The sequence below is a fragment of the Triticum aestivum genome, chromosome 3A, assembly GCF_018294505.1.
Source record: "Triticum aestivum cultivar Chinese Spring chromosome 3A, IWGSC CS RefSeq v2.1, whole genome shotgun sequence".
Lineage (NCBI taxonomy): Eukaryota > Viridiplantae > Streptophyta > Magnoliopsida > Poales > Poaceae > Triticum > Triticum aestivum.
In genome coordinates, this window is record NC_057800.1 from 212,511,082 (window position 1) to 212,537,208 (window position 26,127).

Genomic DNA, 26,127 nt, shown 5'->3' on the forward strand with positions numbered 1-26,127 from the left:
GCCATGTCAATCATTGAACTTTCTGAAATGATCATCTTGAAAGAGCATTAGTTCAATGAACTATATGTTGTTAGGAATTACCAAAGCCACCCAGGGATAGTTGCACTTTCACTAAGTCTGCCCCCAAGACTTCAGCTCCAAAGAGATCCACAAGAAATATCCCTGCTGCAGAGAAGAACAAGGCCCCAGTGCCAAGTTCAAGAAGATGATGAGCCACTAGTGCTCAAGAAATTGGAGCCAAATATTGCACACCACAATGATGATCATCTAGTGGCTGAAAACATGAAACTGAAAAAGGATGCAGGTCTGAGATTGTGGAGGAAGACTGATCCTTATGCCACAAGCAGGAGGACTGTTGTTGATTACCGTTTCCACACCGGAGAACAGCGGAACTTTATGAGATAGTGTTGCTTGACAAGAAGCCCATTGTGTGTGACATGAAGTGGGTTGACTGGAAGTATATTAATGCCAATGAAGATTACTTTCCCCATGTTCATGAGTGCTTCAGGTTGAATGGAGCTGATGGTTTTGTTGGACAAGAGCTCACCAAGTGGAACGATGAGATGGTGATGCAATTTTACTCCACTACACACTTCTATCCAGATGGGAAGATAGTGTGGATGACTGAGGGCACTAGGTACCAGTCATCAATCTCTGAGTGGGATGAGCTCATCAACGCCCCAAAATAATAAGAAGATGATATTGATGTATATGGCAAACCCAGGAAGGATCACAACTGGAACATATGCTCTTGATAGTCACATATGGCAACCTTGATAGTCTCTTGCCTAAGTCTGGAGATCATAGGATGATACATGGTCACTCCATCAACCCGCTGACCAAAAGTGGTCATGTGGATATGCTCCGCGTATTCAGATGTTGATCAATTCCAAGGTTGGAACTGGAACATATCTACTTGACAAAGAGCATTTACCTCTTAGGACAGAGATTGAGGACAACGAAGTTCTCATGGATGCTAAATATCCTACTTCTGTTGAGGCCCAGGAGAAGCTGAGAAGGCAAAGGCTGCTAAAGCAGCAAAGGCAGCAAGTGCTCCAGATGCTTCCATTGTGAATCTCAAGACTAAACAAGATCAACTCACGTATCTGCTAGAAGCTACCCTGAGGATTGAGAAGAGTTTGGCCAACTTGACTAAGAATCAGGAGAGCTTAGAGAGGATTGTGAAGGAAATATGCCCTAGAGGCAATAACAAAGTTGTTATTTATATTTCCTTATATCATGATAAATGTTTATTATTCATGCTAGAATTGTATTAAGCGGAAACTTAGTACATGTGTGAATACATAGACAAACAGAGTGTCACTAGTATGCCTCTACTTGACTAGCTCTTAATCAAAGATGGTTGAGTTTCCTAGCCATGGACAAGAGTTGTCATTTGATTAACGAGATCACATCCTTAGAGAATGATGTGATTGACTTGACCCATCCGTTAGCTTAGCACGATGATCGTTTAGTTTGTTGCTATTGCTTTATTCATGACTTATACATGTTCCTATGACTATGAGATTATGCAACTCCCAAATACCGGAGGAACACTTAGTGTGCTATCAAACGTCACAACGTAACTGGGTGATTATAAAGATGCTCTACAGGTGTCTCCGATGGTGTTTGTTGAGTTGGCATAGATCGAGATTAGGATTTGTCACTCCGATTGTCGAAGATGTATCTCTGGGCCCTCTCGATAATGCACATCACTATAAGCCTTGCAAGCAATATGACTAATGATTTAGTTGCGGGATGATGCATTACGGAACGAGTAAAGAGACTTGCCGGTAACGAGATTGAACTCGGTATTGAAATACCAACGATCGAATCTCGGGCAAGTAACATACCGATGACAAAGGGAAGAACGTATGTTGTTATGAGGTTTGACCGATAAAGATCTTCATAGAATATGTAGGAACCAATATGAGCATCCAGGTTCCGCTATTGGTTATTGACCGGAAGTGAGTCTCGGTCATGTCTACATAGTTCTCGAACCCGTAGGGTCCGCACGCTTAACGTTCAATGACGATCGGCATTATGAGTTTACGTGTTTTGATGTACCAAAGCTAGTTCGGAATCCCAGATGTGATCACGGACATGATGAGGAGTCTCAAAATGGTCGAGACATAAATATTGATATATTGGAAGACTATATTCGGACACCGGAATAGTTCCGGGGGTCACCGGATAAATATCGAAGTGCCGAAAGGGTTATCAGAACCACTGGAGAAGTAATGGGCCTTATTGGGCCTAGGGGAGAGAGAGGGGCTGCCAAGGGCTGGCCGCCCCCCCCCCATGGGCCTAGTCCGAATTGGACTAGGGGGAGGGGCACCGCCCCCTCCTTCCTTCTCTTTCCCCCTCCTTCCTTCTTCTCCTAGTAGGACTAGGAAAGGGGGGAGTCCTACTCCTACTAGGAAGAGGATTCCTCCCCCCTTGGCGCGCCCATGAGGGCCGGCCAGCCTCCCCCTCTCTCCTATATATACATGGGGAGGGGGCACCTAGAAAACATCAAAGTTGATCTTAGCCGTGTGCGGTGCCCCCCTCCATAGATTTCCACCTCGGTTATATCGTTGTAGTGCTTAGGCGAAGCCCAGTGTCGGTAACTTCATCATCACCGTCATCACGTCGTCATGCTGAAGAAACTCTCCCTCGGCCTCAGCTGGATCAAGAGTACGAGGGACGCCACTGAGCTGAATGTGTGCAGATCGCGGAGGTGTCGTGCGTTCGGTACTAGGATCGGTTTGATTGCAAAGACGTTCGACTACATCAACCGCGTTACTAAACGCTTCTGCTTTCGGTCTATGAGGGTACGTGACCACACTCTCCCCGCTTGTTGCTATGCATCACCTAGATGGATCTTGAGTGATTGTAGGCAAAAAATTTGAAATACTATGTTACCCGACAGTGGTATCCGAGTCAGGTCTATGCGTAGATGTTATATGCATGATGTAACGCCCCGAGACCGATGTGCCAGGTGTCCTCCAGTTATTCGCTGTTGTTTCCTTGTCTTTGCTTGCGTGTCATGCATTTCTTATCATGCCATCATGTGCATTGCATCATCATGTTTAAAACTTGCATTCGTCCGGGTTCTCCTCGTTCCTTCCGTTGTCCGTTCTGAGCCCAGACACACTTGCACGCGCCCGAGGCATGTCCGAAATAGTATTTTATAAGTGGCCGGAAAATGTTCTCGGAGTGGGGTGAAAGTTGGCATGCGGTGTTGTTTTGTTGTTAGTAGGTCGCCTGCCAAGTTTCATCGCATTCGGAGCTCGTTTGATAGCCCAACCGTTAAATATAGCGGCAATAGTAGCCGGTTTAACGTCGGACGTTTTCGGTCTCCGGAAACAGTCGCCGGGCCTCCCTCTCTTCTCTTCTCTCAGCTCGAGACCGTCTACACAGCTCACCACCTACCGCCAGGCCCAACCCAACCTCTCTCGTCAGCTCGCGGACCTCCCCTCGCACGCGTCCGAAAGTTGTCCCGAACCCGACCCGGAGTGTCGCCACCATTGGATCCAGATCATCCCCAAACGTCTACAAAACATCTCTGTTTTGTTTATTGGACTCCCTAGCTTATTTTTCCTGACCGTCCGATTACGATCGGAGGGATTCAGGCGACCCTACCCAAATCCACTCGGGATATATATTCGGATCAAACCCTAGTCCAATCCATCCATCCCCTCTCCGCCGCCAGCCGACCTACCTACCTTCTTCCTCGGGATCTCCTCCCGATCCAAAAATCCTCATTGTTTTCTCCACCCAACCAACCACCGCCGCAGCCTCCGACCACCTCCCGCAATTTTCGCGCCGGCCACCCAAGCAGCAGCAGCAGTCTGGAGCGCCGCCCTCCACCCCGCATCCAGCCGGCGCTCGATCCAGCTTGAGATCGAGGCCACATCCTCATCCCCGAGTTATTCGAACCCCCCTCCTGCTCTGCTTCGTCCCGCTCACCGAGCCCTGCCTCGTCGCCGGTAACCAGCGCCGTCCACCTCGAGTTGCGGCCTCCTCTGCTTCTCCTCAAGCCCGCAGCACCATCTTCCCCGCGCCACCGCGACCAGCAGCTCATCGGAGGCAGCATGACTCCTCCCGAGCACCATGGACCTCTGTACCCTCGCCGGAGCAAGCTCGTTCCCAAGTCCCGCCAACGCCGCTCGTTCCCTGCTTCAAATAACTGCATCACGCCGTCCCTTTCCTCTGTCCCGAGCAGAGCTCCGCCTTCGCTTGATCTGCTGCCTCACCACCACGCTGGCGAGCGCCACCGTCGGAGCTTCTCCATCCACCGCCCGCACCTGCAAGGACCCCATCGCCGGCAACCAATACCAGCGCCAAGGCCGTGCCCAGATTGTTTCTCCTTCTCTGCTATCTTCTTCTCTGAATGTCTCCTCCCTGTTTTTCTTCCACAGGGAACCGCTGCCGCACATGGCATCGCCTTCTTCTTCAAGCAGTGCCATCGCCGGAGTTTCTCGTCGCCGGGAACCAGCGCCCCGACCCTCGTACTGCCCGAATCCGCCGCGCCCACTAGTCCCAGCCCATGTAACGCGCCTCTGCTTCCATCCCCGTCGCTGCCGACTGCATCGAGTAGCAGCAATGAGCAGGTCGGCTCGCGTTGACCAAGCGAGGCAAGCGCCAGGCCCAGCCTGCTTCTTTGCCGGCCCAGCGCACTCCTCCTCACCCAGCCAGCCTTCTTCCACTGAACCGGGCCAAAGCCCATGGGTGAGGCCTCCCCAGCGCCTCCTTTTTTTATTGCTGTTTGGGCTAGACAGATTCGGCCCGAGACACGTTTTTTTCGCTGAACGTTTTTTCTATTTAACCAGTGCACTGCATATTTACAGAACTGCCCCTATGTTAAACTGCTAATAACTTTTGAACCATGCATCCAAATAAAACATGGCATATATGTATCACGACTAGATTTTCATCTAGTTTAACAATATGCAACTTTCAATCATGTTTGACATGTTTAAAATGATGGTTGCTTTATTTTTGCTCTTTTAACATGTTAAAATACTTTAAATCATAACTATTTAACCGTAGCTCCGAATTAAATAAACTTTGTATGTAAATGGGGTAGAATTTTGCCTAGTTTATCATGGTGCACTTGCTTTGCATGTTTAACAACTATAAAATTTGGTTTGGGGCAGAACAGTACCAAACCTAATACATGCACATGAGGAGTTTCCAGAATTGTTGTTTGTTGCTTCCGACCTCATTTAAACTTGACTAGATAGGTAGTTTTACTTTGCTTCACCCTCTTTCCATGTTTTACAACATTTAATATTGTTGGGTACATAAACGAGAGAGAACTAAATAAGTCATGTGGTGTTTTGCAAATATGCAACGGAGTTGCATATTGAGCTCCACTTAATTTGTAGTATTGTTTGTTGCACTTTGTCATTCCATGCCTCATTAAACCGGACATGCAACATACTTGATTGTGCATCATTCCATGTTGATGTGTTGGTTGTTTACTATGTCGTTTGCTCCTTTCCGGTGTTGCTTCTTCGGATTGGTTTCGATATCATCGTGTGTGTGAGGAACCGTTCGACTACGTCTATTTATCTTCTTCATGGACTCATTCTTCTTCCTTGCGGGATCTCAGGCAAGATGATCATACCCTCGAAATCACTACTATCTTTGCTTTGCTAGATGCTCGCTCTTTTGCTATGCCTATGCTGTGATACCTACCACTTGCTTATCATGCCTCCTACTTTGTTCAACCAAGCCTCTAACCCACCTTGATTGGCTATGTTACCGCTTCGCTCAGCCCCTCTTATAGCATTGTTAGTTGCAGGTAAAGATTGAAGTTTGTTCCTCGTTGGAACATGGAGGTGTTGTTCCTTGTTGGAACATGTTTACTTGTTGGGATATCACTATATATCTTATTTAATTAATGCATCTATATACTTGGTAAAGGGTGGAAGGCTCGGCCTTATGCCTGGTGTTTTGTTCCACTCTTGCCGCCCTAGTTTCCGTCATATCGGTGTTATGTTCCCAGATTTTGCGTTCCTTACGCGGTTGGGTAATAATGGGAACCCCTTGACAGTTCGCCTTAAGTAAAGCTCCTCCAGCAATGCCCAACCTTGGTTTTACCATTTGCCTCACCACCACCTACTTTTCCCTTGGGAGTCGCTCTCTCGAGGGTCATCTTTATTTTAACCCCCCCCCCCGGGCCAGTGCTTGTCTAAGTGTTGGTCCGAAATGGGCAGCCTGCGGGGCCACCTCGGGGAAACTTGAGGGCTGGTTTTACTCGTAGCTTGACCTATCCGGTGTTGCCCTGAGAACGAGATATGTGCAGCTCCCATCAGGATGTCGGCGCATCGGGCGGTGTTGCTGGTTTAGTTTTACCCTATCGAAATGTCTTGTTGTACCGGGATACCGAGTCTGATCGGAATGTCTCGGGAGGAGGTCTATTCCTTCGTTGACCATGAGAGCTTGTGATGGGCTAAGTTGGGACACCCCTGCAGGGATTTGAACTTTCGAAAGCCGTGCCCGCAGTTATGGGCAGATGGGAATTTGTTAACGTCCGGTTGTAGAAAACCTAAAGTTGACCTTAATTAAAATATATCAACAGCATGTGTAACCGTGATGGTCTCTTTCTGGCGGAGTCTGGGAAGTGAACACGGTGTTGGAGTTATGCTTGACGTAGGCCGTTTAGGATCACTTCTTGATCATACTTTCTCGAACGTGCTTTGCCTTCTCTTCTCGCTCTCATTTGTGTATGTTAGCCACCATATATGCTAGTCGCTTGCTGCAGCTTCACCTCATACTTTTACCTTACCCATAAGCTTAAATAGTCTTGATCGCGAGGGTGCGAGATTGCTGAGTCCCTATGGCTCACAATTACTTCCAATACCAGTTTGCAGGTGCCGATGTTACCAAGCAGGTGACGCAACCAAGCTTAGGAGGAGCTCGATGAAGATCTTGTCCTTTGTGTTGTTTTGTTTTAGTTGATTAGTAGTGGAGCCCAGTTGGGGTCGATCGGGGACCGTGTCACTTTTGGAGTTCTTCTTTTATTTAGGTTCCGTAGTCGGACCTTGATTGTATTTGTATGATGTAATGCTTTATTCATGTAATTGTGTGAAGTGGCGATTGTAAGCCAACTGTGTATCTCTTTCCCTTATTAAATTACATGGGTTGTGTGAAGATTACCTCACTTGCGACATTGCTTTCAATGCGGTTATGCCTCTAAGTCGTGCTTCGACACGTGGGAGATATAGCCGCATCGAGGGCGTTACACACGAGTATAACACAAAGAGTTGTGGGCGATAATAGTCATATTACTTACCAGCATGTCATACTTTGGTTCGGCGTATTGTTGGATGAAGCGGCTCAGACCGACATTACGCGTACGCTTACGCGAGACTGGTTCTACCGACGTGCTTGGCCAACAGGTGGCTAGTGGGTGTCTGTTTCTCCAACTTTAGTTGAATCAAGTTTGACTACGCCCGGTCCTTGTTGAAGGTTAAAACAGTAAACTTGACGAAAAATCATTGTGGTTTTGATGCGTAGGTAAGAACGGTTCTTGCTAAGCCCGTAGCAGCCACGTAAAACTTGCAACAACAAAGTAGAGGACGTCTAACTTGTTTTTGCAGGGCATGTTGTGATGTGATATGGTCAAGACGTGATTATATAAATTGTTGTATGAGATGATCATGTTTTGTAACACAGTTACCGGCAACTGGCAGGAGCCATATGGTTGTCGCTTTATTGTATGAAATGCAATCGCCATGTAATTGCTTTACTTTATCACTAGGCGGTAGCGATAGTCATAGAAGCAATAGTTGGCGAGACGACAACGATGCTACGATGGAGATCAAGGTGTCACGCCAGTGACGATGGTGATCATGACGGTGCTTTGGAGATGGAGATCAAAGGAAAAAAATGATGATGGCCATATCATATCACTTATATTGATTCCATGTGATGTTTATCCTTTATGCATCTTATTTTTCTTAGTTCGACGCTAGCATTATAAGATGACCTCTCACTAAATTTCAAGGTACAAGTGTTCTCCCTGAGTATGCACCATTGCGAAAGTTCGTTGTGCCGAGACACCACGTGATAAGCTCTACGCTCACATACAACGGGTGCAAGCCAGTTTTGCACACGCAGAATATTCGGGTTAAACTTGACAAGCCTAGCATATGCAGATATGGCCTCGGAACACTGAGACCGAAAGGTCGAGCATGAATCATATAGTAGATATGATCAACATAGTGATGTTCACCATTAAAAACTACTCCATCTCACATGATGATCGGACATGGTTTAGTTGATATGGATCACGTGATCACTTAGATGATTAGAGGGATGTCTATCTAAGTGGGAGATCTTAAGTAATATGATTAATTGAACTTTAATTTATCATGAACTTAGTACCTGATAGTATTTTGCATGTCTATGTTGTTGTAGATAAATGGCCCGTGCTATTGTTCCGTTGAATTTTAATGCGTACCTATAGAAAGCTAAGTTGAAAGATGATGGTAGAAATTACACGGACTGAGTCTGTAACTTGAGGATTATCCTCATTGCTGCACAGAAGAATTACGTCCTGGAAGCACCGCTAGGTGCAAGACCCGCTGCAGGAGAAACGCCGGACGTTGTGATTTGTGAACGCCTGGCAGAGCAAAGCTAATGACTACTCGATAGTTTAGTGTGTCATGCTTTACGGCTTAGAACCGGGACTTCAACGACGTTTTGAACGTCATGGAGCATATGAGATGTTCTAGGAATTGAAGTTAATATTTCAAGCAAATGCCCGGATTGAGAGATATGAAGTCTCCAATAAGTTCTACAGCTAAAAAATGGAGGAGAATAGTTCCATCAGTGAGAATATACTTAGAATGTCTGGGTACCACAATCACTTGACTCAGCTGGGAGTTAATCTTCCAGTTGATAGTGTCATTGACAGAGTTCTTCAATCACTGCCACCAAGCTATAAAAGCTTTGTGATGAACTATAATATGCAAGGGATGGATAAGACAATTCCCGAGCTCTTCGCGATGCTAAAGGCTGTGGAGGTAGAAATCAAGAAGGAGCATCAAGTGTTGATGGTCAACAAGACCACCAGTTTCAAGAAAAAAGGGTAAAGGGAAGAAGGGGAACTTCAAGAAGAACGGCAAGCAAGTTGCTGCTCAAGTGAAGAGGCCCAAGTCTAGACCTAAGCCTGAGACTGAGTGCTTCTACTGCAAAGGGACTGGTCAATGGAAGCGGAACTGCCCCAAGTATTTGGCGGAGAAGAAGGATGGCAAAGTGAAAGGTATATTTGATATACATGTTATTGATGTATACCTTACTAATGCTCGCAGTAGAGCCTGGGTATTTGATACTGGTTCTGTTGCTAATATTTGCAACTCGAAACAGGGGCTACGGATTAAGCGAAGATTGGCTAAGGACGAGGTGACGATGTGCATGGGAAATGGTTCCAAAGTCGATGTGATCGCCATCGGCACGCTACCTCTACATCTGCCTTCAGGATTAGTTTTAGACCTGAATAATTGTTATTTGGTGCCAGCGTTAAGCATGAACATTATATCTAGATCTTGTCTGATGTGAGACAGTTATTCATTTAAATCAGAGAATAATGGTTGTTCTATTTATATGAGTAATATCTTTTATTGTCATGCACCCTTGATGAGTGGTCTATTTTCACTAAATCTTGATAGTAGTGACACACATATTCATAGTATTGAAGCCAAAAGATATAAGTTTCATAATGATAGTGCAACTTATTTGTGGCACTGCCGTTTAGGTCATATTGGTGTAAAGCGCATGAAGAAACTCCATTCTGATGGGATTTTGGAATCACTTGATTATGAATCACTTGATGCTTGCGAACCATGCCTCATGGGCAAGATGACCAAGACTCGTTCTCCGGAACAATGGAGCGAGCAACTGACTTGTTGGAAATAATACATATTGATGTATGCGGTCCGGTGAGTGTTGATGCTTGCGGCGGTTTCGTTATTTTCTGACCTTCACAGATGATTTGAGCAGATATGGGTATATCTACTTGATGAAACATAAGTCTAAAACATTTGGAAAGTTCAAAGAATTTCAGAGTGAAGTCGAAAATCATCGTAACAAGAAAATAAAATTTCTACGATCTAATCATGGAGGAGAATATTTGAGTTACGAGTTTGGTCTTCATTTGAAACAATGCGGAATAGTTTCGCAACTCACGCCACCCGGAACACCACAGCATAATGGTGTGTCCAAACATCGTAATCGTACTTCATTAGATATGGTGCGATCTATGATGTCTCTCACTGATTTACCGCTATCGTTTTGGGGTTATGCTTTAGAGACGGCTACATTCACGTTAAATAGGGCACCATCTAAATCCGTTGAGACAACACCTTATGAACTGTGGTTTGGCAAGAAACCCAAGTTGTCGTTTCTTAAAGATTGGGGCTGCGTTGCTTATGTGAAAAAGCTTCAACCTGATAAGCTCAAACCCAAATCGGAGAAATGTGTCTTCATAACATACCCAAAGGAGACTATTAGGTACACCTTCTATGATAGATCTGAAGGCAAGACATTGGTTGCTAAGAATGGATCCTTTCTAGAGAAGGAGTTTCTCTCGAAAGAAGTGAGTGGGAGGAAAGTAGAACTTGATGAGGTAATTGTACCTGCTCCCTTATTGGAAAGTAGTTCATCATAGAAATCACTTCCAGTGATTCCTATACTAGTAAGTGAGGAAGTTAATGATGATGATCATGAAACTTCTGATCAAGTTACTACCGAACCTCGTAGGTCAATCAGAGTAAGATCCGCACCAGAGTGGTACAGTAATCCTGTTCTCGAGGTCGTGTTACTTGACCATGACGAACCTACGAACTATGTGGAAGCGATGATGAGCCCAGATTCCGCAAAATGGCTTGAGGCCATGAAAGCTGAGATGGGATCCATGTATGAGAACAAAGTGTGGACTTTGGTTGACTTGCCCGATGATCGGCAAGCCATAGAGAATAAATGGATCTTCAAGAAGAAGACTGACGCTGACGGTAATATTACTGTCTACAAAGCTCGACTTGTTGCGAAAGGTTTTCGACAAGTTCAAGGAGTTGACTATGATGAGACCTTCTCACACGTAACGATGCTTAAGTCCGTCCGAATCATGTTAGCAATTGCCGCATTTTATGATTATGAAATTTGGCAAATGGATGTGAAAACTGCATTCCTTAATGGATATCTTAAAGAAGAGTTGTATATGATGCAACCAGAAGGTTTTGTCTATCCAAAAAGTGCTAACAAAGTGTGCAAGCTCCAGCAATCAATTTATCGACTGGTGCAAGCCTCTCGGAGTTGGAATATACGCTTTGATAGTGTGATCAAAGCATATGGTTTTATACAGACTTTTGGAGAAGCGTGTATTTACAAGAAAGTGAGTGGGAGCTCTGTAGCATTTCTGATATTATATGTGGATGACATATTGTTGATCGGAAATAATACTGAATTTCTGAATAACATAAAATGATACTTGAATAAGAATTTTTCAATGAAAGACCTCGGTGAAGCCGCTTATATATTAGGCATCAAGATCTATAGAGATAGATCAAGATGCTTAATTGGACTTTCACAAAGCACATACCTTGATAAAGTTTTGAAGAAGTTCAAAATGGATCAAGCAAAGAAAGGGTTCTTGCCAGTGTTACAAGGTGTGAAGTTGAGTCAGCCTCAATGCCCGACCACTGCAGAAGATAGAGAGAAAATGAGAGTCATTCCCTATGCTTCAGCCATAGGTTCTATCATGTATGCAATGCTGTGTACCAGACCTGATGTGTGCCTTGCTATTAGTTTAGCAGGGAGGTACCAAAGTAATCCAGGAGTGGATCACTGGACAGCAGTCAAGAACATCCTGAAGTACCTGAAAAGGACTAAGGATATGTTTCTCGTTTATGGAGGTGGCAAAGAGCTCGTCGTAAACGGTTACGTCGATGCAAGCTTTGACACTCATCCGGGTGACTCTAAGTCAAAAACCGGATACGTATTTTTATTAAATGGTGGGGCTGTCAGTTGGTGCAGTTCCAAGCACAGCGTCGTGGTGGGATCTGCGTGTGAAGCGGAGTACATAGCTGATTCAGAAGCAGCAAATGAAGGAGTCTGGATGAAGGAGTTCATATCCGATCTAGGTGTCATACCTAGTGCATCGGGTCCAATGAAAATCTTTTGTGACAATACTGGTGCAATTGCCTTGGCAAAGGAATCCAGATTTCACAAGAGAACCAAGCACATCAAGAGACGCTTCAATTCCATCCGTGATCAAGTCAAGGAAGGAGACATAGAGATTTCCAAAATACATACGGATCTGAATGTTGCAGACCCGTTGACTAAGCCTCTCTCACGAGCAAAACATGATCAGCACCAAGACTCCATGGGTGTTAGAATCATTACAATGTAATCTAGATCGAGATGGTGTTTGTTGAGTTGGCATAGATCGAGATTAGGATTTGTCACTCCGATTGTCGGAGAGGTATCTCTGGGCCCTCTCGGTAATGCACATCACTATAAGCCTTGCAAGCAATGTGACTAATGAGTTAGTTGTGGGATGATGCATTACAGAACGAGTAAAGAGACTTGCCGGTAATGAGATTAAACTAGGTATTGAGATGCCAACGATCGAATCTCGGGCAAGTAACATACTGATGACAAAGGGAATAACGTATGTTGTTATGTGGTTTGACCGATAAAGATCTTCATAGAATATGTAGGAACCAATATGAGCATCCAGCTATTGGCTATTGACCGGAAGTGAGTCTCGGTCATGTCTACATAGTTCTCGAACCCGTAGGGTCCACACGCTTAACGTTCGATGACGATCGATATTATGAGTTTATGTGTTTTGATGTACTTAATGTAGTTCGGAGTCCCGGATGTGATCACGGACATGACGAGGAGTCTCAAAATGGTCGAGACATAAAGATTGATCTATTGGATGACTATATTCGGACACCAGAATAGTTCCGAGGGTCACCGGATAAATATCGGAGTGCCGGAAGGGTTATCGGAACCACCGGAGAAGTAATGGGCCTTATTGGGCCTAGGGGGAGAGAGAGGGGCTACCTAGGGCTGGCCGCGCCCCCCCCCCCCCATGGGCCTAGTCCGAATTGGACTAGGGGGAGGGGTGGCGCCCCCTCCTTCCTTCTCTTTCCCCCTTCTTCCTTCTTCTCCTAGTAGGACTAGGAAAGGGGGAGTCCTACTCCTACTAGGAGGATTCCTCCCCCCTTGGCATGCCTATGAGGGCCGGCCGGCCTCCCCCTCCCTCCTATATATACGTGGGGAGGGGGGCACCCTAGAAAACATCAAAGTTGATCTTAGCCGTGTGTGGTGCCCCCCTCCACAGATTTCCACCTCAGTCATATTGTTGTAGTGCTTAGGCGAAGCCCTACGTCGGTAACTTCATCATCACCGTCATCACGTCGTCGTGCTGAAGAAACTCTCCCTCGGCCTCAGCTGGATCAAGAGTACGAGGGACGTCACCGAGCTGAACGTGTGCAAATCACGGAGGTGCCATGCGTTCGGTACTTGGATCGGTTGGATCGCGAAGACGTTCGACTACATCAACCGCGTTACTAAACGCTTCCTCTTTCAGTCTACGAGGGTACATGGACACACTCTCCCCGCTCGTTGCTATGCATAACCTATATGGATCTTAAGTGATCGTAGGCAAAAAATTTGAAATACTATGTTACCCAATAGATTGTGGAAGATAAGATGTACAACCTTGATGTGAAGGTCACTGAGATTCAGACTATGGTTAGCTGAGAGATGATGCTGAGGGTAATGATGACAGACCTACTACAGATAGATTCCAGTCAGTGTCATGGGCACAGAGGTCTCTGTCGAGCCAGTTGCAGACTTAAGGCCTGCTCATTCTGCTCCTGCCACCACAGCCATAGTTGCTCTTCCAGTGTCAACTCCACCAGCTCCACAGACATCTGCTGAAGCATTTGCAGATGGACTCCTCTCAACGTCGTCTATGCACACTGGAGCCACAAGCCAGAAGACCCCTTCAGGGGCTCCCGGAGATCATGCCTAGAGTGTCGTATAGCACTATACGTTTTCAAACTTTTTGGTAACTTGTTGCCAGAGGGGGAGAAAGTGTATAGATCGTAGGCTTCGAGAGAGAGTCTTTTTCTTTTGTTGGCTTCTCATTTGCCTTGCTACTTTGATTGGTTCTTTCTACTTGAGCTACATTTATGTTATGCTCATGAGATACCTTGTATGATCATGTGTTTGATCATATTTTGCTTAATGTGTGCTTGCATGTCTATCTCTATGAATGTTTGTGTACGATCAGTCACTTGTATCTTTGGTGATGAGTGCATGTTTTTTAACTCTTATCATTTTGTGCGCTCCACCAAGATGTACTCCCTCCGTTCCTAAATATAAGTCTTTATAGAGATTCCACTATGGACTACATATGGAGCAAAATGACTGAATCTACACTCTAAAATGCATCTATATACATCTGTATGTGGTCCATAGTGAAATCTTTACAAAGACTTATATTTAGGAACAGAGGGAGTATGTGACATGGAAGAGTGACCCATGATCCTAATCGATTGTGCATTTGCATTCAAACGCAAATTTTAAATAATGCACAAATTTAAGGGGAGCTCTTACTTATCACATACTTCTCAAAGCGACAATGTATTTCATTCATTTTATCATTTGTCTAAGCTTTGATCTATATGTTGTCATCAATTACCAAAAAGGGGAGATTGAAAGTGCAACTAATCCCCAGGTGGTTTTGGTAATTCATAACAATATATAGCTCATTGAACTAATATCCATTTAAGATAAATATTTCAGGAAGTTCAATGAATGGCATGGCATGGACTAGAGATGTGGTCCCCTCAAAATGCTAAGGACATATATTGGTAAAAGCTCAAGACTCTTCATCTTTTTTTAATGATCCAAGATCACATTGAGTCCATAGAAAAGCCAATACTATTAAAAGGGGATGAGGTGTTGTTTAACGGCTTGCTTGCTCAAATGCTTAGTGATATTGCTCCAAAACCCTCAACCACTTTCTCCATCCAAATATGTCAAAACCCTAAACTCCAACTCGGCCCCACCGATTCTTTCTATCCGGCGCCACCGAGTTCATATGACATAGCCACAGCCAGAAACCCTAACAGTTCGGTCACACCGATATGGATCTCGGTCTCACCGAGATGGCCTTGCCAACTGCCTGTTATCAGTTGCAATTATTTCGGTCTCATCGAATTTGCAATCGGTCTCACCGAGATGGCTTGACTAATTCTCTGTCGCCCTAATGCTTCACTTTGGTCTCACCGAGTTGATGCAATCGGCGCCACCGAGATGAGGTTTTCGCTAAGCCCTAGCACATCGGTCCCACCGAGTTGTTCCAGTCGGTCCCACCGAGATTCCTAATGTTCACATTTTGAACTAATCGGTCTCACCGAGTTCATCTATTCGGTCTGACCGAGTTGGGTCAAATGTGTGTAACGGTTGGATTTTGTGTGGAGGCTATATATACCCCTCCACCCCCTTCTCCATATGTGAGAGAGCCATCAGAACGTGCCTACACTTCCAGCATACATTTTCTGAGAGAGAACCACCTACTCATGCGTTGAGATCAAGATATTTCCAATCCTACCACAAGAATCTTGATTTCTAGCCTTCCCCAAATTGCTTTCCACTCAAATCATCTTTTCACCATATCCAAATCTGTGAGAGAGAGTTAATTGTTGGGGAGACTATCATTTGAAGCACAAGAGCAAGGAGTTCATCATCAACACACCATTTGTTACCTTTTGGAGAGTGGTGTCTTCTAGATTGGTTAGTTGTCGCTTGGGAGCCTCCGTCAAGTTATGGAGTTGAACCAAGAAGTTTGTAAGGGCAAGGAGATCGCCTACTTCGTGAAGATCTACCCGAGTGAGGCAAGTCCTTCGTGGGCGATGGCCATGGTGGGATAGACAAGGTTGCTTCTTTGTGGACCCTTCATGGGTGGAGCCCTCCGTGGACTCGTGGAACTGTTACCCTTCATGGGTTGATGTCTCCATCAACGTGGATGTACGATAGCACCACCTATCGGAACCACACCAAAAATCTCAGTGTCTTCATTGCGTTTGCACTCTGCAAACCCATCCCTTTATCTTCGTATGCAATATTTTACTTTCTGCTGCTACCTCTTAGAATTGCATGTGTAGGTTGTTTGCTTGACTTGTGCTAATTGCTAAAATCTCCCCACAACTAAAATTGGGAAAATGTTAGATTTTTATTTGGTCAAGTAGTCTAATCACCCCCCCCCCCCCCCTCTAGACATACTTTTGATCCTACACCTTTTTATGGGAAGGCGCAGGGGTTGGCTCTTTACCGTCCTACGTGGCTGCGCTTTTTCAGGCGCACTACCCCTGGCTACCGTTTCAGTCCCCTCTCTGACGTCCCGCATTTAATGTGCGTCGTGGGGGCGTGGTAAAAGAGATGATTACTGCAGCAATTCTTCGCCATGTATGTTCGTGCACTGTTTGGGCCTAGCCCAACGATGCCTCGCATGCCTGTGTGGCCCAGTCTCGGGGGCTCCTGTCGGTGTACTAAGACATGGGTGCTTTAGTACCCTGACTTGTGCACATGCAGTAGTAGCCTTTCCGATGACGGGGCTTGCCGGAGAACAGTTCCAAACAAGAGTCAAGACTTGGTTTAAAAATCCCGAAGAAGATCTCTAGGCAGGACATTGAGAAGTACTAAAGACAGGTATTGAAGATCAAATATCAAGCCACCGGCAAGGTACTTGCGGGCAAGCGAAGACCTGACAAGCCTCCTGCCAGCAAGCTCCCACTACTTGCCTACCGCTCCATCTCAGCGACACACCAGTCGTTTATCAAATAGGTGTCGAGCGGGCAGGCTGTTTGGCGAGCTCTTTTTGGGCATGTGACAGCTCACCGCCGAAGAAATAGCTATATTGCCACCCGTCCCAGTGGAGTGGCAAGGAAATAGAAGGTAGCTGGGCAAATGACACAGAAGGAGAGGCGATCCTTGCCTGAAGACGTCCCCAGGGTGACACCTCATGGCGCATTTAATGCTCTTATCCTAACCCGTCAGAGTTAGGTATGATGGCACTGTAGCCACTGCTTACAGTATGTAATTACCATTTTGCCATTGTGGTGACCCCTTCATCTATAAAAAGAGGTCATGGCTACCTTTCCAAGGGTCGACACTTTGCTCATTTACACGCATAGTTGCACTTCCGGCGCACCTTGCTGGCAAACTGCGCTCCTTGTATTTGAGCTTAAACACGTCTAATATACAAAGCAAGAGTAGTGTTTTACACCTTGGCCCGAACCTGGGTAAACGTTTGTGTATTCTGCTGATTTTGCTCTTTGTGGGCGTGGATCCCCACAGTCGAACCACAAAGGGGCCGTTATCGGTCCCATAGATCGCCGTACGCACGACACGCATCTGTTTGGGTCAGCGCATTGGGCCGACTTTTATGTCCGTTTCGATCAAACGAATACGCGCGGGCAAAATGGGTCGGCGCATTGGAGTTACTCTAAGATGTCAACATCCCTGCCTTTTCTTTGGTTGCATTTCCAAAGTTATCTGGAAAAATGTATATGAAAATAGCACTAGATAAAATGTAAAAATTGGCACCGGGTAAAAATGTTAACTTAGTACTCCCTCCGTCCGGAAATACTTGTCATCAAAATGAATAAAAGAAAATGTATCTAGACGTATTTTAGTTCTAGATACATTATTTTTTATCCATTTTGATGACAAGTATTTTCAGACGAAGGGAGTAGGAAATTGGTACTCCCACGGTAAAGTAATATAAGATTATGTTAACTGAGTAGAAAATTGGTACTTCCCACGGTAAAATAATATAAGATCACTTACATCGGATATTCAATTCGATGCCCGGGCTCATCTACACCCGGTGAACAGTAAATTGAAAAAAAAATATTAAAAAATTATGAACTTTCATTAAGTGAAAGTTGTTCCGGTGCATGATGTTTGTGCAAAATTTCAGCTTGTTCAGACATCTAAGGAACTCATCTATCTATCTATCTATCTATCTATCTATCTACCAATATAAAAAGACCCCGCAGATCCAATTAATCTCGATCATCAAATCATGTCAATCCAACGACCTAGACTGCTTCAATGTCGAGCGCTCAACACATTTACTATGCAGTTAATTTCATGCCAAATATAATGCTAATCACATAATAACACACAAATAATATCCTATTTAATATCTGCATACACTTAATATACTTCCAAATTAACGTGCATTACACGTACACATTGACTAGTGACAAAAAGGACAAAATTGATAAAAATAGTAAACTTTATCACATACTTCACGAAAATTAACACAGACTTCATGCACACGAGCATCTAGCATCACAAAGAAAATAGAACTTTTTTAAGAAAAATTATGAATTTACTGTTTACCTCGGGTGCAGATGCGCCAAAACTGCGCGTCCCATTTAAATCACTATTTTAGTGATTTAAACGATCTTATATTACTTTACAGAGAAAGTACATCAAAGAACTTCCCTGATATAACATCACTCCGCAGTACAATCTTGACCTTGGTTAACTGCCTAAGGAACATCGAACCCAGAATATTTCAATCAAAACGTAAACGAATGAAAGTGAAAGATATCAATTTGCGGAGGCCTGCGATTATACCACAGAACAGAAGCAATCCTACTCCTCAAACTAACTCCGCCTCACGCAGCAACCAACATATACCACCCACGAACATTATACTGCTTATTATTCCTCAACAGAAAAGGTCCCAAGCAAATCAATCCTCGCCACGGAATTCAGAAGAAAGAAAAAACTAAACATCAAACATTATTATCCCCATCAGATGAATTAATACTGCGTGATCTACGCAACCACACACCACATCACTTACACAAATCCTAGAGGAGGCATAACAGCAGTAAGTGCCACAAGGTCGAGCTAATCATCTCTGGCTGGGCTCGACAGTGCGCACGTTCGCGCCCGTCATTCCTTCAAGTCTGTCCTTCATTATATCTACAAAGTGTCCCACCATCTCATGGAACTGCTTCAAACCAGAAAGTGGCAAGATTATCGACGAACGATCAGCTCCAGCGACCTGAATCAAGCAGGAAAATAATGAGATCTTACTCTGGCAGAGGGGCAGAGTTATCAGTATCACAAGTGATAAACAAGAATATGATACCTCGGAAATCCTCAAATAATGGCCCCTGTTGTTGCTGCCCAGGTCAAAGAAAAACCTTTTCTGATCTGCCCTTATCACCTTAGACAGCCCCATGCCACTAAATTCTTCAATAGGAGGCCCATCAACATCTACCTCGGGTACAGATGCAGATTGGCTGCCATGCCCAGCTATAAATCCAGCACCAACATCGTCAGAAAGGCCAGGAAGGCGCTCTGGAGGTTCCAGGTGTTGCTGAAAAATAAAATATCAGAAAATTTAATAACGATGTCATTGGAGCCTAAGGGGGCCATAAATAAGCGAGAAACAGGTAATTTTGCTATACCTGACTTGGATGATTTGGAAGAACGTAGAGTCGGGAAGCTTCATCATTGATTTCTAACAGTACATTCCTAAATGCTTCCCAACCTTCTTCGCCAGAGCTACCAGCCGGAACAATTATCGTGCTACGGTTTCTATTGACAGATGCCTCCGAAACCTGAAGAGAATTGTGTTAACAGATGAATATTGCAATCATGTCAAGACAAATACATACACTACCCCGTGTAATTAAGAAGCAAAGACAGCAAAGCATGTACTGTAGAAGCAAAGATAAACAGTGGTTCACCCCGCGGATCCATGATCACGTGCGATTACTGGTTTCTATCCACAGTATCCACTTTGAAACAAATGTACAGCATATTCTCTCATCCACAAGATGTTTGTTGAGACATGTGCTGGAACTGAAATCTACTGCACTCTTGTTTGTGTTAAAGGAAAGTTTAATTTCACCGGAGAGGCCGAAATAACTACGCTGCTAATACTCTATTAAAAATCCTTTTGGCAGTTAAGACTTCAACATGCCCCAAAAATAATCATTACGAGAATAAAAAAAGATAGGAAGATGTTGGAATCATTTAGGAGAATGAAAAAAAAACTGTGGCAATTTAACATAAAGAAAAATAGAATATAACTAAATAAAATATTCACAGGACAAGACTTGTTCAGAGCCATTTAGGAGAAAGTTCAGGTAATTGAATAATGTCGAGATCATATTTTTATTAACACAATAAGTCAATAAAGCAACATGAAATAATTTACTAGATAATATGATCAGTCATAAATTAGAGACTTTATATGAAGCACACACAAGACTATTAAATGCACTAAGGGCCTGTGTGATGTTAAGTCCTTAGTTTTCTGCCAGTATGTCCCCTTTCCTCTTGCTTTTAGTATCCTCTGTAGTTATATGATTTCAGGCTTTGGCAACCTCAAAATAGATTTGCAATATGAAACTACCAATGAATATCTTCGGTTGCTCAAACATACCATTGCAATTGAGGACCACAATTAAGACACAACAACAAATACATTCAGGATACTAACTCATAGTTTTCAGTAACATCACCAAACAAATCAAAAAGATTCCGATAAAGGGACAAACAACCTGAGAAACAACCAATTTCCTATTAAAACAACCTAGTAGTCCCTCCATTTCTTTTCAGTCTGCATATAAAATTTGCCTGAAGTCAAACTTCGTAAAGTTTGAACGATTTTATAGCAAAAATATCAACATTCACAATACGAAATCAATATCGTTAGATGCATCATGAAAATAATTTTCATACCATATAGCTTCAATATTGTAAATGTTCATTTCTTTATTATAAATTTGGTCAAACTATGTGTAGTTTGACTTCAGACAAATCTTTTATGCGGATGGAGTAAAAAGAAACGGATGGAGTATTATTAAGGACAAAGAGTCAGTAGCATGCCAAAACTGGTACTTCTCAAAACGCTATTCAGATCGAATATTTCCTCCATGGTTGTCTGAACATTGACATGTATTTTCTGTTTATATCTTTGGAACCACAAGTGCTCCACAACGGATAACTTTACAGCAAAACCGAACACAAGTTCAACACGCAAGAAAGTACAATTCAGTATCAAGAGTCAAGACTATATAATCTCATCGAGTACAGAAAAAACTGAAGGACATACAAAGATGAGGGAAAATCAATATACTAAAACACAGTAGTAGAAAGAAATACAATTTCCAACATAACACAGGCAATAACCAGGTTAAGTATCTAATTAGCATAAACACAACCCAGATTAGCTTGCATCCTCTTCCTTTTCCACAGAAGATTCAAGACCAATTCTATGAACAAGTTAAGTGCCATAATGGTCTGGACACTAGAATATTGTCATGGACAGACAGCAGGGATGCTATTTTTGCTTAGATGGAACCAGCTTCATACCAAATAGATTGCAAGACAGACAGTAAAGGTGAAACTAACAGATTAAGGGAAGCCAAAATCTGAGAAAACACAGCTACTAACTAAAGGGGAAGATTCCCTTTTGGTCCTCCAACCTTTGGGTTCAAAGCCCAAAGCAACTTCTTAACTTGGAGTCTGGTCAGAAAAGATCTCTGTCTCTGACAAGTAGGTGTAGGTCCATGCTCCGCATACAACTTGATAGACTTCTTCTATCATTATTTAAATAAATATATGCCATTTTAGGAAACGGACCTTTTTGACATACGAAAAGAACGAGTTGAGTTTTAATGGACCAGGAGAGGAAGACGAAAACGCTACCTTTCCCTTACTAAATCCACACACCTATTTCCCGTTTTAGCTAAACAGTTGAGCTTCTCAAGAATGGATTTCCCATATACGAATTGGGAAATTCTACCACACCAAATTTTGGAAAACTAGAAATTCCACAGGAACGTTGCGTCACCTTAAGGTAGCGGCCTCTCTTGTTCTCCCCAATATCGAAGTAGAACACCTGCAGAGCGTAAGGAACAGAGAGCCAACGGAAAATTTAGCAACGGCGAGAGCGAATCCAGCGAGGGTTGGATAAATTAACCGTGGAGAGGGCGAGCGGACCTTGGTGTCGAGGCGTAGCTCCTTGCTGAAGACGTCGCGCTCGTCGGTGCGGATGTAATAGTCGAAGAGGTCGAGGAACCAGGCGACGCCGGCGATGGGCACGATGATGGTGGAGCGCGTGGTGGACGTCTTCTCGGAGATCTTGAGGTACCTCCCCCGCGGGTTCTCCTTCAGATCGAAGTAGAAGAGCTTGTGCTCGAACTGCAGCGTTTTGCTGACGAGCTCCACGTCGCTCCCGCCGCCCCCGCCGCCGACGCCGACGGGTCCCACCATGCCTCCCACCCCGCCGCCGACGGGCCCCATGCCTCCTCCGACGCCTCCGCCGCCGTCCATGACCGCCGCCGCCGCCGCCCGAGCTAGGGTTTAGGCTCTGTCGAGATTAGGGTTTGGGTTTAAACGAAGTCGAGTCGAGTAGGGGATGTGAGGTCGAGAATTGGGATAGATCTCGAGCGGGTTTACCCCTGCAAAGGCGGGGCTACCTTTTTCTCGGCCTCTTAAAGTCACCGACGCGTGGGTCCGGCGCTCACGGGGGCCCCGGCTATCGGTGGGAAGGGTGGGGTGTTGGTGGGCGGGGTGGTCGTTTTGGCGGTTGGGGCCGCCCGTGTGGTTTACCTGCAGATGCTGACCGCGCGCTCGTGGCGTGGTGACTCGTGATTGGCCACCCGGTTTTGTACGGCGGGTCTTGGTGTCGAATGGGCAACTCCAATAATGTCACATCACTGTCTGCGAGCCTATCCCGCCACATCATCAGTGTCCTACTCGAAGGAGAAACAACGATGAGAGGGACGGCCGCAAATCCCATTCGGAGAGGGACCTTTCTAAAAAGCCCTCAAATAGGTGCATGCCTAACATCACAACGTTTCCATTCTATCTCTATTTTAATTTTATTTTATTGCTTCAAACATTATTGATTGGTTCTTTTTTTTTTGAGGAGAAAGAGTAAAATTACATTACTCTTGGGCCAACCAAACAGTCGGCAGCCAGCACTGCTCTCAGGTCATCCGGGACGTTAGCCATCCATTGCGTGTCCCCTTTACTTCTAGCTCGGCCTGCGAGACAGTGCGCCAGCTTGTTTTGCTTTCGATTTGTGTATCTCACCTGAGCTCCATGAAATTTCTTTAGCTCCTCTTTGATGTCAAGAAGCACCGAAAAGCAAGCAGAGCGGTTACAAGAATCAGGCTGAAGTTCTTTCGTCAGAAAAGAGCAGTCAGTTTCAGCAATAATAGGCCCTCTGTATAGCGCCGCCAAGGTCTGCAGACCACAGAGCAGAGCCCGAGCCTCGGCTTCCTCCACTGAAGAGCAACGATCAATTCCTTTGGACATAGAGAATAAAATAAGTCCTCTGTGATCTCGAGCAACAGCGCCCACATGAGACACTCCGCTGTCAGCTAAGAAGGAAGCATCGGTATTCAGTTTGACAGTATCGCCGTCAGGGGGAATCCACTGAATTGTAGCACCCGAAGCAGGATCCGAACCATTTTCCTGCTGCATTGCCGCAAAAGCTTCAACTTCAGTCCGGACTTTCCCAGCCAAAGCGACCTCAGTATGCCCCAAGGCTTGTTTGTCCTTTGGACCTGACGAAAGCACCATGTAGCAGATGTCCAGTTCGTCCTCATATTGCTCCAAAAAATGAACTGATCTGCTGATTAATTCCTTCCCTGTACTATGGATGCAGTCATCACGTAGGAACCAACACCTCCACAGCAGCAGTAAGGTTTTGACCCTCATTTCCATATTGCAAGTTCCTAGGAGATTCTGAAGCCAGTCCACTCCAGTGTATCTAAACTGCAACTCGCTAGGAAGATCCCAAATTTTACGCATTTCACTCCTTAGAGCCTTGCTTTTTGTACAGGAAATCACTGCATGATATTCATCTTCATCTCCGTTGCCACAAATATTGCAGGTGCTGTCAACTTCCAGGGTACGTTTCCATTTGTTCATTTTGGTTGGCAGGGTGTCTGTCGCGATTCTCCACCCAAAAATCTTATTTTTTTTAGGAACCTTTGCTTTCCAAATAATATCCCAGATGCATCGGTCATTGGCTGCATTTGCGAAGCTCGAAGCTGGCCGGTTTTCCTGGTTTTGAAGGGAAGCCGCCAGTCTGTACGCGCTCCGGACCGTGAAGTTGCCCGATTTCTCAAAGTGCCACGCCACCGTGTCCTCTGCCTTCGAAATTGGAAGTTTAATATTGCAAATCGCTTCAGCATCAAAACGATAGAACAGTTGGTGGATCAACTCCGAATTCCAACCATTGCCGTCAGTATTCATCAACTGATTAACCCATCTTAATCTAGAGCGGTGAATAAATTGTGCAGGTTTCAGTCCTTCCTCACGCGGGATCCATTGATCACGTTGAATGTTAACCTTTCTTCCATTACCGATCCTCCAAACAAGGCCCGCCTTAAGAAGCTCAAGCCCGTGATCGATTCCCCGCCAGGCCGGAGAAGCATTTGATGCAAATACCGAGTCCAAAAGCTCGCCATTGGGGTAGTATTTGGATTTCAGAATTCTGGCACACAAGCTATTCGGTCTTTGAATCAATCTCCAGGCTTGTCGTGCGAGCAGAGCTTGGTTGAAGAGCTTCATATCTTTAAAACCAATACCACCACCTCTTTTTGGCTTGATCATGCGTTCCCAGGACATCCAATGCACCTTCATGTGACCATTTTCATCGCCCCACCAAAAGTCTTGAATCAGTTTCTCGTATCTATCGCAGAAACCCTGGGTCATTTTGAAAACCCCATACAGTAGGTGGGAAGGGCTTGGAGGATAGACTTAATTAGGACCTCTTTCGCTGCATGAGACATAAACCTCTCTGACCAATCCGAACATCTCTTAATAAATCTCTCCATGGCTGGAACATGGAGTCTTTCATTCGTCCTTCTGGCGTGGGAAGTCCTAAGTACTTGCTTTCAAAGGTCGAGGCCGTGAGATCGAGCACACTTTTGACGTCTTGCTGGACCTCCATTGGGCAAACCTCGCTGAAAAGAACATAACACTTGCTATAACTGAGCAGCTGCCCCGAACCCTTTTGGAATTCAATGAGGACTTGTTTCACTCTTTCGGCCTCTTGTTTTGATGCTTTGAAAAAGAGTAAGAAGTCGTCAGTGAACAGAAGATTTGATATTCCAGGGCATCCCCGGGCAATCTTAATAGGAGTTATATTTCCCAGGCGGATCTGCTTATCCAACAGACAGGTGAGTCCTTCCGCGACGAAGAGAAACAGGTAAGGGCTCAAAGGGTCACCCTGACGAAGTCCCTCGAAGGGGAAAAGGTTTCGAGCAGTTCACCATTGTATTTGACAGAATACCTCACAGATTTCACACAACACATAACCCAATCCACCCATTTGCAGTCGAAACCAAGATTCAACAGGGCCTCTTCCATGAATCCCCAGTCCACCCTATCATACGCTTTCGCCAAGTCCAACTTGAACGCACAGTGGGTATTAGCAGCCTGTTTGCTATACTGGATCTTATGGAAGCATTCGAAAGCAATGGTTGCGTTGTCCGTAATTAAACGCCCTGGGATGAAGGCACTTTGTGTCTCAGAAATGATTTCATCCAAGATGGGTCTCAGACGGTTTACCATGCATTTCGAGATTACCTTGTAGATTACATTGCACAGACTTATGGGGCGAAAATCTTTCAAATGCTCTGGGTTGTTTTTCTTGGGTATAAGCACTATGACCGTGTCATTGGTTCCCTCCGGCATGATACCCTCCCTGAAAAATTTCAGAACCGAATTCACCACGTCCTTCTTTACCGTGCTCCAGTTCCTTTGAAAAAACCTAGCCGGGAAGCCATCAGGTCCGGGAGCTTTCAGAGGTCCAATTTGAAACAACGCATCACTAACCTCCTTCTCTGAGAACTCCTTGAGCAGCGATGAGTTCATATCATTTGTCACTCTTTCAGTAAGACAGTCCACAATAACTTTGGGGTCCAGACCTTCTTCTTTTGAGTACAGATTTTTGAAGAAGTTTGTGGTCATATCCTGCAACTTCGTTCGGTCCTCCACCCAGTTACCTTCTTCATCCTTTAACTTGTTTATGGTGTTTTTCCTTCGCCTCCA

At 44.8% G+C, this 26,127-nt stretch overlaps 1 protein-coding gene across 1 annotated transcript; it reads right to left on the bottom strand.

The window, feature by feature from the left end:
- Positions 1 to 18,726: 18,726 nt before the first annotated feature.
- Positions 18,727 to 22,467, bottom strand: LOC123061000 (transcription factor Pur-alpha 1). The gene is made up of 5 exons (XM_044483877.1): positions 22,057 to 22,467; positions 21,908 to 21,955; positions 19,512 to 19,664; positions 19,190 to 19,420; positions 18,727 to 19,102 (listed from the first exon to the last, which is right to left on the bottom strand). The coding sequence occupies exons 1-5, from the start codon at positions 22,387 to 22,389 to the stop codon at positions 18,950 to 18,952; spliced, it is 918 nt and encodes a 305-aa protein (XP_044339812.1). The 5' UTR covers positions 22,390 to 22,467; the 3' UTR covers positions 18,727 to 18,949.
- Positions 22,468 to 26,127: the final 3,660 nt, after the last annotated feature.